This window comes from Ceratotherium simum, chromosome X (assembly GCF_057802395.1).
Source record: "Ceratotherium simum simum isolate JZ-2026a chromosome X, ASM5780239v1, whole genome shotgun sequence".
Classification (NCBI taxonomy): domain Eukaryota; kingdom Metazoa; phylum Chordata; class Mammalia; order Perissodactyla; family Rhinocerotidae; genus Ceratotherium; species Ceratotherium simum.
In genome coordinates this window covers 31,052,002-31,065,179 of record NC_141940.1, presented here as the reverse complement: position 1 = coordinate 31,065,179, position 13,178 = coordinate 31,052,002, and the positions used below count along the sequence as shown (strand labels likewise).

Genomic DNA, 13,178 nt, shown 5'->3' with positions numbered 1-13,178 from the left:
AAATCCGGTTGTTATTTTAGACAAGATATAGTTGCTTAAGGATCCACTTTAGGTAATTACATTTGACTAGATGTATATTTCATTATAAAGTTTCCTTTGATTTCATTAAATATCATTTAAAAATATTGCCACAAAACCTACGTTCAAAAACATAGAGCCATTGTGCCAAATTTTCTCACCATCTGTTTCTATTAATATCATTGATAAACTACTTATTAAGTATTTTAGATATATTTTACTTCTTGGCTTTCATAGAATTTAAAACTTACAGTGGTCTTTCAAGGGATAATCAAAGTAGGGATTCACGTCTTGAGGATTCAGTTAATTCCCTATTAGATAATTGTCACAACTATATTCTCAGCTTTTTGTTAATCTTGTTAATAAACCAGTATTGCCATGTAGCTAGGAAAATTTAAGTGATTCTTATTTTCAACTGCCTAGTTAAAACATGACATTTTAGGTTGTGCTAGGAGGTAAGACTCGTTTCTGATTGCCTAGCATTTATTTTTTTCCTGCCATTCCTAGGCTTTCAGGTTTAGTTGGGATTGTCACTTTTGGTAGTAGCCAACTTAATATAGGGCTGTAAGAGTGGGCCTGGTACTGTCACAAGTGATTTGAGTTTGAAAGACCAGCAGACGATTTTCTCTTAGGTCTCGGTTCTTTAATTTGACTACTGTTATTAGGTTGAAGGTGCTGCTTGACTTCCCACCTTCTATGGGGGTTTTATGCTTAGCACAGAATCTAGTAAAACTTGCCATAAGAATGTAACTAATCAGTATATACATTTCAATTCCATTGAACAGTACTGCATACCAAATATTAAAAACTACACACTTAGAGCAAGATTTAAAAAATACAACAGAATCTTTTTCTCTAAATTTGAACTGTTTTCAGTTTTTGTTCAACCCAGGGTTTTGTTTTGTTTTTGTTTTTTGCTTTGTTTTTGTTGTTGTTTTCCTTCCTGACCCAAGTGGGGAAAAAAATCTTCATGTGAGTGCTTTCTGAGCACCGGAACCCTTCTGATTTGTAGTTTAGACTTAGCACTTTCATGTTGGTCTTAGTTTACCATCAGATCTTTCTATCTCAGCTTGCTGGGCTTTAGAAATCAAAACCCTTTAATTACCCACTTACTTTAATGGCTGGCTAAGGCCCTAGCTAGGCTCACATCCTCTTCACCTCAAGGACCTTCGGATCCCAGCATCTTCTTTGTACAGACAAGCTGTTCTTTGCTCTGTTTGATTCAGTTCCTTGATGTACTGCTTAAGCTCATCTTACTTTTATATTTTCCTACTGGCAAATGCAAAAATAAGAGGGGGATAAAACAAAATCAAGCCATAGGGTAATTCTCTTTAAGCCCCTGGTAGTCACCTTCCTATGAGAAAAATTTTTCCCAAGCCACCAGCTTTATTCTAGCTGACTCACTCTATACTCCCTCCTTCCATGTCATTGATCCTTTTTACCTCTTTAGTGGTCTGCCAGGAATTTTGCAACCTGACAAGAGGCTTCTTCAGAACCAACCACCTTTTTTTGTCAGAGGCTAAAAAAAAGTGAGTCCTCTTACTGACAGAAAAAGAAAAGAAGACCTTGTTAGTCCATTTTTCTGTGTGTTGCCCAATTGTTTTGGTATATTCTTTTCACCTCATATTATGAGAAGTCTGGAAATGGGAACGTTAAGTGTGAGATCACTCTTAGATTTTATTTGTATACTTTAGGAGGTGTGTCTTTGAGTTCCTAGTTGTTTAGTTGACTATGAAGCAGGTGGCAAATGTAGGTTTAGTCTGCACACTCCTTCCTCCCCGTTCTCAGAAGGCTTCAGATTGTTTGTTTTTCAGATAACCCTCAAGTAAGAGGTAGAGAAACACAAGCCCGAAAGGCAGAAGGATCTGTCTATAGCTAAAGGGTGAGAACTAGAGAGGTAGGATGGCTATGGGATCTGGCTCTTTGAAACCACAGAAATTCAGTGTGCTTTTTCTGTTTTTTCTTGGTGAGGAAGATTGGCCCTGGGCTAAGATCTGTTACCAATCTTCCTCTTTTTGCTTGAGGAAGAGTGGCCCTGAGTTAACATCTTTGCTCGTCTTCTATTTTGTATGTGGAACGCCGCCACAGCATGGCTTGATGAGCAGTGTGTAGGTCTGCGCCCAGGATCCGAACCTGCAAACCCTGGGCCGCTGAAGTGGAGTGCACAAACTTAAACACTATGCCACCAGGCCGGCCCCTCAGTGTGCTTTTTAAAAGTAGACTTAAGCACTTGCACCGTTATTTTAAGTCCTGATTACCCTAAAGCCATAGTGAATGAGTGAAGCAGATTTTGAGTTTAAAATTGGAAAAGGTGATCCAATGATTGCCTGTTGAGGAACCACTCGCTGAAGCTCTGAAAAACCAAATTAGACTTCTGCTATAGTCAGCCATGTCAATACCTGATTTCAAAACGTGGATTTTGTAGTAAGCCAGGCAAGGCAATGCAACTAACTTCTATTTAGGGAATCTAATCTATATGGCTTCTTAATACACACTTATATTGATTGCCATTCAAATCGAGGAGCTATTAGTGCTTCAGGTTGTGGGAGGATGTTGAGATTATGTATTGATAGAATTGAGATGCAAATTCTACTTCATATTGCAGAAAGCTCATCAGTTTTTTGATTGTTAAAGAAATAATGTATCGGAAATATTTCTAGTATTCTTTTTATAAAGAGTGTCCTAAAATGACTTTGTATATATAGTAACTGAATCCCTTTTTAATAACAACATAATTTTAATTGATATTTATCTAGAAAGTTAGTTGTTGATATTTATTTGACCAATATAGATTAACCTCATTTTGAACACATTGACTGAGGACAGTTTCAAAATGATATAAATATCGGTGGTTGAAGTCAATTTACATATCTAGAGATTTTGTCATTTTCTTATAGTAGCCACCTTGTTTTTGATTTTTTTGTGAGCGACAATCTAAGCCAAAATAATGAAGCAATTAATACACTTTCCTACTCTTCACTGAGTGTTTTTGAAAAATGTACATAATAGCATAAATACAGTACTTGCATTTGGGCATATACACTGAATGCACTGTCTGGGAAAGCTTTGACTGAATTCCAATTTGCAATTTTTTTTTCCCAGTGAATGCTATTGAATATTTAGGTGACTATATAATGAGATTGGCAATGCAGTTCCTCCCACTTTGTCCCTTTATCACACACTAACAGATCATAGGATTAATTGTCTACCTAATTAACTTGGAGGTGGGATAGAGTTGCCAGATAAAATACAGGACTCTCAGTTAAATTCCAATTTCAGATAAACATACTAACAATGTATTCATTGTTTATCTGAAATTGGAATTTAACTGGGCAGCCTATATTTGTAGTTGCTAAATCTAGCAACCCTAGGTGGGGGAGAAGCAGAAGGAGACCAGTGGGTATGGGCACAATTGTGAGACTTAAATACATCTCGAGTGTGCAATGACAAGGATAGCCTTTCTCTGAAGGGGATACCAAGATGTTTGAGTGCAATGCTTATTTTAGAGTCCAACAGTTTTTTCTTTGGAAATGCATCATTGAAAACAAATCTTAGAAATCACAGAACTTAGCTTATTGTTTAGGGATACATTATATTTTAAAAATGACAAAGTAAGAGAACAATAAATCAAATCTAGGCTTAGTGGTTCCCTCTAAGGGAAAGGCAGCAAATGAAATAGAGCACACAGTAGCTGCACTGGTCTTGATGCTGTTCTTATTCTAGGTGATGTGGTGAGTCACACTTCATTTTATTTGTTATGGTTCATAATTACATGTATATGCTACACATACTCTTTTGTACATATCAAATATAGAATAACAGTTTAAAAGTTAAAACATAGGCTTCAATAAGAAAATTAGGCTATATACAAAGTTTCATTGCCTGTACTTTCCAAAATAAATCCCAAATCCAAAAAGTAAAGAGGCGTTCATTTCTTCCTTCTCTTCTCCAGGTCAGCCATCATTAGTTCTTTATATCATTCTACTCAGTTTCTAAAACATTCACCAAATTGGTTTCTCTCTTTCAGATATGTTCTATTTTATAAGTGTTCCTTTTAAAATGTAGTATCCCAGTGGTACACGGTATTCTTAAGTGTGCTCTTATCAGTGAGAAGTAGAGTAGAATTTACCACTCCCCTTGCCCTGGATAAAATAGTTCTCTTACTTCAGCCTAAGATCACACTAGCTCTTTCAGCAGCCATATCATACTCTGAGCAATCAACAAAAATACCTAAATGTTTTCACATGGTTTGCTGCTAAGTTATATCTCCCTCGTCATGCATTTTACATTTATCCCTGCTACATTGCATTCTGTTAAGATTTGGCCCATTGTTCTAGCCTGTTGAAATATTTTTTGATCCTGTCAGCCAGTATATTCCTTATCCCTCCCAACATTGTGTCATCTGCAAATTTGGTGGATATGCCAGCAGCGTCCTCATCCAAGACATTAGTAAGAACATCGAGTAGAATAGAACATCAAGTAGGATAGAGCACTAGACAAATTATTTGATATTTTTTTATGGTTTTTCATTGATCCATTAGTCAACACACCTTAAGTAATGTTGTTCAACCAGTTACAAACCCACCGAAGTGTATTCTAGCCTACATCTCTTTGTTATCTAAAAGGATATCATGAGAGAATTATAAAATTTAGTGCTTAAATCCAGATTTTTTGTGTGTGTGCAGTATGCCCTTTATATTCTAGGCCAGTGGCCCTATCAAAAAAGGAAATTAGGTTAATCTTGCATGATTGGCTTTCTGTGAATGCTTACTGACTCTTAATGAGTATCTTTTTCCCACACCTAGGGCTCTTAAACCATTTAACAGTGTGTTTAAGAATTTTGCTTGGGATTGACATCAGGCGAATCTGTTTATAGTTTGTGACATCTACCTGCTTTCCAATGTTGACTATTAGAGTGATTCTCCCTGATTCTTCAAAGGTTTTAGATAGGGATTGAACTCTGTAAATCCTTAGAGTATGCAGGGATATAATTTGTCTGGGACAGGAGAATTGAACTCATTTAGATTAGCTAGGTGCTTTTATTTCCTTGAATGCTTTGGGATTCAATTTTTTCATTCTACAATTTGTTTTTCCCTTTCTGGTTTGAATATCAGTAATCTTAATTGGAAAAAAAAGAACTGAGGCAGCCTTTTACATTATACTATTTATCCATGTATAAGTAGATCTGCACTTTCTTTTTGTTGTTCTTGTTCTGAATATAAATTAAAATAAAAGTTTTATGGGCCGGCCCTGTGGCTTAGTGGTTAAGTGCGCGCGCTGCAATGCTGGTGGCCCGGGTTCGGATCCCGGGTGCGCATCGAGGCACCACTTCTCCGTCCATCCTGAGGCCGAGTCCCACATACAGCAACTAGAAGGATGTGCAGCTATGACATACAACTATCTACTGGGGCTTTGGGGGGAAAAAGTAAAATAAATAAAATCTTTAAAAAAAAAAAAAAAAGTTTTGTTTCTGATATTTTTTAAAATCTTAGCACATTCTGAGCACCAGTCTTTCTGATACTGTTCTTATAGGTTTTTGCAGTTTTCCTTGGATAGGTGCCCATTCCATCCCCCCAGTCTCTTCTGCATGTTTTCCTTTAAAATGTTTCTTATGATGTCACCATGGAGATGCAGTCAACAAAGTTCAAACCATGAGAAATTCTACAGGATGAACAACCTAGTTTCTTTTGTTTTTGTTTGTTTTTTAAGACTTCAATTTTTTACAGCAGTTTTAGGTTCACAGCAAAATTGAGAGGAAGGTACAGAGATTTCCCATACACCCTCTCCCTCCACACGTGCATAGCCTCCCTCACTATCAACATCCCCACAACAATGGTACATTTGTTACAATTGATGAATCTACACTGACACATCATAATCACCCAAAATCCATAGTTTACATTAGGATTTACTCTTGGTGTTGTAGATTCTATAGGTTTGGACAAATTTATAATGACATGCATTCATCATTATAGTATCATACAGAGTAGTTTCACTGCTCTAAAATTGCTCTTCAGGATGAACAACCTAGTTCCTCAACACATGAACTGCAAGAAATAAAAGAGATTGAAGGGAAGTTTACTGATTGAAAGAGACATAAGATGGCAACACATGGACCTTATTTGGTATTGATTGAAATAAACCAACTGTAAAAAAAAATTTTTTTTTGATCAACTGTATGGTGATGGATAGTAACTAGACTTGTGGTGGTGATCACTTTGTAGTGTATACAGATGTCAAATTATAAAGCTATACACCTGAAACTCATATAATTAAAAAAACTTGACAATCTGGGAAATCTGAAAGTTGACTGTGTAATAAAGAATTGTTAAATTTGATAATAGTATTGTGGTTATGTTTTGAAGGAAAGTCTTTTTTAGATACATACTGAAATTTTTATGGGTAAAAATGAAATAATTTCTGGGGTTTGCTTCAAAATAATCTGGCAGGGGAGTGGAGGGATGGGTATTGAAATTGATTATTATTGAACATGGTCAACATGTTGTACGTGTGGGTTCATAATATTATTCTCCCAGTTTTGTATATGTTTGAAATAGCCATAATTAAAAGATGGAAAAACTCTCCCAAAATATTTTTTTTTTATAATTTTTTTTAATAATTTTATTTATTTATTTTCCCCCAAAGCCCCAGTAGATAGTTGTATGTCATAGCTGCACCTCCTTCTAGTTGCTGTATGTGGGACGTGGCCTCAGCATGGCCGGAGAAGCGGTGTGTTGGTGCGCGCCCGGGATCCGAACCCGGGCCGCCAGCAGCAGATGCGCACACTTAACTGCTGAGCCACGGGGCCGGCCCTCCCAAAATATTTTTTATGGTCAAATGCATTGTTACTGGCAGATTCAGGACTAAAACTCAGGTTTGATTCCAGCTCATGTTCTTTTACTATGTAGTTAAACTTATAGCCCTTCTACTTCCAGGTTGATGTCACATTGCCCTTTCAGTCTCTGGGACCACCAAGTCATCTCTGGGAAATTTGTGGTGGTACTTCTAGATAATCAAGGCTTTAAAAAATGTCTGGTTTCACTTGACTGGCTACCTACCCATATGAAACCATGAGGGAATATTAGAATTATTAGGGTAAATCGATGGATTGTTAGAATCAGCAAAGAGACTTGGGTCCAAGTCCTAACTAGGCCTTTGATCTTAGCATAAGCTCTAGGAGAGTGGGGATCCTGTCTGCTTTGTTCACTACTTTACACCTAGTGCTCAGCACTGTGCTGGCACATGGGAAGCAGTAGGTAAATGTTAAATGAATGGATTAATTTAACCTTCTTTGGCTTCATTTTCCTCACATGTGAAATGAGGTGCTTGGTCCAGATGATTCTTTAGCTTCCCTCAAACACTATCAAAAATTTGTTTGTCTCTTCTGAGTGATTTTTTAAAATCCTTTTAGGATTTTGAAAAGAATTACTGTAAATCTCCTTAACACTAGGTAACAACAGTAGGTAGCATACTCACTTCCAACACTTGTGACAGAAAACCCATAGTGTTATGTTGCATCCAAATCTCTTAAAAATAGCCTACTGCTATGCATTTGCTGTTGGATTGATTTGTTTCTATAAAGTAAATGAATACTGTTCTCGACATTACTAAACTAGAGAGTCAGGTCTAGCAAGTTCCAAAGTCGAGCTGTCTAAGAAGGTTAATCAAATGTTGTGTTGCTTGCGTATTTGTACCTTTCACTGACGTTGTATTGAGTGCAGTATTATTATGTAAGAGTTTATAAAGGATTTGACATTTTGCTTCCTATGGAAACTTGGTGGGCAACTTTTGGGTAAGTTGCAGTTATTGTCATCAGATGCAAATCCCAGTGACTAGGTACCTGCCTTTGGGAGTAATGACATTATTCTAATGAAATTTTGCCTCAGGTATCTGGACGTTATCACTGGATCAGGTCAGAGTGTATAAAAGAAAAATAATTCCTATACCGTCCTGAAAAATCACCAGAGCAACATTTTGAAGCCATGTAAAAATTTTAAAATAATGAATATTGTGCAGATATTAAAATGCATTGGTTCTAAACACAAATACCCTAGCTGCAAAAGGAAAACTCCTATAATTAAAATGCTAAATGGATAGGGACTGGAGAAAGCATCTGTCGCACATTATTTTATATTCAAACATGAGCTTTGTTAGTATAAACTCAACATAGCAAGTGCATGAAAATAACTTTACTATAGAAGACAGGATATAATAAATTAAAATATAATAAATTAAAATATTCTATCTGTATTGAAAGTTGCTGAAGTACTAATCTGAAAATATTTTTATATTCAAGATCTAAGTGGAAGCCACCATAAAAATAATTTTAGAATTTGATCTGTAAGCCATGTGGGTTTTGTGTTTTTTTTGTAGATGACCAATGCTTCTTTAAAGCAGACTTTATTTTGAAGCTGTTTCAGAAATTGCTTGTTTTTCTTGTTTAAATTTAATAGTACCGTTGATAGACATTGTCTTCAATTTCAGAAACTATGCTGCAAAATCAAAGATCTACTGTTTGTAATTAGTATTAATATGTTGGAAGATTTTTTTTATGCTATTAGGTAATCAAGAAAGTTTAGCCCTTTAAAGGTATATTTTTGTTCAACTTCCTAAGAAGCACATTTATCATTTAAATTAAGCTTTGTTAATCATATTTAAATGTCAAAAATATTTGATTTAAAAATATGATGAAAACTTTTGCAGTTCTCGTTTTGTTTTGTTAGGTTTTATTTAAAGTGGGGCATATACTACCAATACTTAAATATGTCTACCTGTTACTTTAGAGTTTTCTTAAAGGTTTCTCACTTGTGTGGGGTATAATAAAAGTTGTTTTATGTAACCATTTGGACTTTTTCTGGGAAAAATTACTGACAAACTATAAAAAGGAGGATTCTAATTTGCTCTGTTTAGTATCTACAGAAAATTTTGAAGGAATATTTTTCTGGTTAACTAGATGTATCAAAGTGTTACTGGATATTTCTGGATGTGTGTGTGTTGCATTATGTCCAGGTTTCCTATAATATATCTCAAAGTTAAGGGAAATCAGAGGGTATAAAATTTAGATCGTTAATCATGGTATAAGTTACATCTTCACTCCCAAATTAATGAAGGGTCTTAAAATAAAATTTCCTAAAATTGCAGGAGCTCTAAAAATCTTTTTTTAAAGGTCTTGCAGCTAGTTGGTTGGGAAAGCTGAGTAGAACTTAATTTTCTTGACCTCTAGTCTCCCATTTCTCCTGTCCCCAAACTCAAACATGAATAGTTGTTTTCTTTAGGCACATGATCACTCTGAAATAGTATATTGTTATTATCTTTGAAGTTTGAGACTAGTTACAGAGAAGAGTTGAGTGGTTGTCTAGGGATCCCAAAGATTAGTGACACCTCACATATCTGGCAGCCACTTCTTTGGTGATGACGATTCTCCGATACAGCTGGAAATAAATAATCACTTAGCCTCTGAACAATCAAAAAAGTGCCACAAAGTCCACAATAAAGTCATGTACAAAAATTTGCATGGGAAGACCCTCACTCAGAATCTCTGCATTCTTCGTTTACCATACAATTCCATTTTTAAAAACCTGGTTTCCCACCTCAATGCAAATTAGAAGCAAAAATTAGAAGAGGAGGGGAGGAAAGCTTTTAAAGGCAGGCACATGGCCAAATGTGAAAAGTGACCACGTAAATCGAGGAAGGAGACACAAAACTATAAAACATAGACTTTCCAAACATAGTAACCTAGGGTCTTGTAGTGTGCAGGCCTGCACTTTAGGGTCCCCAAAGGGCATTATTGCATTAAAATATGGGGTAGTATTTGAGTGTAATAATTACTCTGAGTCAGTAAGAAAGGGAAAATTGTATATCCTTTGTTAAAGAAGGTATTTGCAAGGGAATGATTACTCAAACAGCAAGGCTTAGCCTATAATGTACTTATTTACAAGCTGCTTTTGAAATTTGAAATTCAAAAATAATTAAAATATTTTCAGAAGTTTAGCACTCAAAGAGAAGCTTCATCTCTGGCAATTTTATATATGGAACATTTCATTATTTTATTCCCTAGCAGTGCCAAATCAATTAGGCATTAATTGTAGTTGTTAAAGGCAGATCAGGATTCAGAGCCTTTGACTTAATCTGTTTAGTTCAACCCAAGATGCAGCGCTAATTGCCTTTACTGGTGCTCATTCATAGCAGCAATTAGAATATTTTCGTAACTGTCATCTTTTAAGACCTTACCCGGAAAGGAGGCCATGTTGTGAGGTATTTGAGATAGTGGGCCCTAGAGTCCGACTGCCCAGGGTCAAATTCTGGCCCTACTATTTACTAGCAGTGCAATTTAAATAACGTAATCTGACCCAAGCCTCAGTTTTTTGTTATGTAAAATAGGGAAGATAATAAACTCATAGGAAAGTTGTGAGGACTAAAGAAACTAAAGCAGGTCGTCTTAGCAGTTTTTGGCACATGCTTAATAAATGATGGCCATTGTTTTATTATTATTACAAAGCCCCTATTAGGAATGCTTCCTGTGGGAATACAAAATAATGATTTACTGTTTCTTATGGTGAAATGAATTATTCTTTTTTCATCTTGGCACATGATACAAATCATTTTAGCCAACTTTGCAAATTATAAATATGCTTTCACTTTTTACTAGATGCTAATGTTCTATAAATGGCTCAAAAAATGTATCACAAAAGAATTCTGGTCTCACAGAGTACCGTGATAAAGATAATTTTAGGCTTAGTTAGACTGGAAGAAGCTATAGTAGTCTGAAATGTTTTACTACCTACCAAGACCTTACAACATTTAAAATATGTTTCAAACATGAGTGACTTTTGTTATTAGTTTTTTGTTTAATGACACTACAAAATGCAAACAGGATCCCATTTTAATTACCAGCTCAATATAATCTGGCTTTTTTCGTGTTCCCTGTTGTTAAGTGGGCTGGAGCTTGACGGGCTGTAGGGTATCTTTTGTGTTCCAGAAACTGGTCTCCCCACTACTGACAGGCTGCCAAAGTGCCTTGGAGAAACTTGGTGAAGCTCATCATTTGTGAGTTTCGATGGAGCAATTCAAAGCTGCCGAAGAAACTACCACTTATATGTGTGCCCCATGTGCTCTCACTTAATCCTTATAGCAGTCCTGTGAAGTAGATGGTTTTACTGCCTTTTACAAGAAGGCCCTTAAGTTTTTTTAAATCTTATTTTCTCTTGCCGCTACACCTCTGTGGCAGGTGATTGTTTTTTTCCTGATTGGCATTCAGAATATATGCCACATGGAAATTTGAACCTCTTCAAGGTTTTTTTTGTTTCTTTTTATTTTTGTGTTTTGATTGCACTCGTATTGTTTTAGAATCCTTTATCTGGAACCTTTTTTCTTTTTTTTAAATCGGAATAGCCTTGGTCCTAATCACCTCTGGATAAACAGAATTTTGTTACATAGCAGTATAGGTTTGCTAAGGAAGCTAAATAATTGGGGATATAAAAATTTTCATTTCTGGAAATTGTCCTGTTAACATGAAATTATATTGTCTAGGCACTGCAATTAAAGGGGTGGACACTATTTTATACAGCTTCCTTTTTTTGTTTTTTAACCAAGCTTTAAAAACCCCTAAAGTAGAATTGTGTCTTATTCATCTTCATATCTCTAGTCCCTGGTACATAGTAGGTAGTCCCTACATGTTGAATAGAGGAGTTGATTTTCTAATAAGTGGCAAAAGTAATTTTTTTTTTTTATCACACTAAGTTTTGATTAGAGGTCAAGGATTCCTATACCAAATATGGATCACTCAATTTGGCATATGAAGAGCATGGTAGTAGTACTCCATGCTTTTCTTGGTTCTGCCCCTAAATATGTGACTTTGGGGAAAGTCACAGTCTCTTGGCAACTCAGTTTCTCTATCTGTAAAAAGAGGTTATGTGATTAAATGATCTTAAAGGTGCCTTTCAACACAAAGTTGTATCATCTGTGATCGTTGCATTTTACAAAAAAAAATTAGGAGTGGCCTATTAATATTAATTATTTAAGTGTTTCTTACTGCATAACCCTGAGATATAATAAGCAGCTATAAGGGTGTGTCTCTCTCTTATGTTTTAAAACAGATATCAAACTGTTCCTATTTGAAGAAAAATTGAGGGGGGGGTGAAAATAATTGGTGAAGTTACTTTTTAAAATTATTATATCTAGAGTAGTCTAAGAATAGAGTTTTGCTCCAGTAGAAAAATGAGCTGTGAACAAAAATGAGTTCTCTCTCTTTAAAAGCGATGTAAATGTCTAATGCATATGAAACTTTTCATCCACACTATAAATCAAAGATGTGCAAATTAAGCCAATAATGAGATATGTTTATGCCTATCAAGTTTGTAAAAATAACACTCATTTTTGGCAAGGGTGTTAAGAAACAGGCACTCTGAGCAGTGGGAGTCTAAATTGGTACAGCTGTTTTGGAGGGCAATTTGAAAGTTTCTCAAAATCCTGAAAAGTGTGTGTACTTTTGACTTGCAATTCTACTTCTAGAGAAATTTATTTTAAATAAACTTATCATGGAAGAGCACAAAATTTTATTTACAAAGATGCTTATTATAGTATTATATGTTATATATATATATATATATATGAAGACAAAAGATACTCATATCTCTAGGTGGTAAGATTATGGGTCACTTTAATTTTCTTCTCTACTTTTTTGTGTTTCTACATTTTCTGTACGCACAGAAGACTTTTTTCAATCACAAAATATGTACATGTATTTTAAAATGTGGGCTTGCCTTTAGTAAGTGTGTGGAAGTATTTCCCTTCTCACCTCCACTATTCAACGCCTCCTTGCTTTTATTTCTGAACAGGTCTCCAGGAAAGGTTGGGATTTCAACATCGAAGGTAAGTTGTGCTTTCTGAAAGTTATAAGCATGTTTCTACAAAGCGTGTACGTTTCATTCATTTTTCTCTTTTATGTAATTCTTCATTTTCTTGCTCTTGCTTTCTATTACTTATTTTTTCTAAATAATGTTGTCATTGTATCTTACTAGGTGTGATTAGGCACTCTAGAAATACCTAATTAAATATTGTGCTATAGGGAAGGGACTATAAGTGTTTTTTAGATTTCTACTAATTTTTATTTGGTTTATAATTTTTAGAATAAAAGAACACTATAAAATACTTGCATTTGT

General features: G+C 35.2%; 1 protein-coding gene across 1 annotated transcript in view; it reads left to right on the top strand.

Annotated features, from left to right (window-relative positions):
- WDR44 (WD repeat domain 44) overlaps window positions 1-13,178 on the top strand; it is a 73,306-nt gene that overhangs the window by 11,230 nt on the left and 48,898 nt on the right. Inside the window, exon 2 of the mRNA XM_087426632.1 lies at window positions 12,855-12,888. Within this exon, the coding sequence (XP_087282758.1) occupies window positions 12,855-12,888 (34 nt within the window). The remainder of the gene's footprint in view (window positions 1-12,854; window positions 12,889-13,178) is intronic.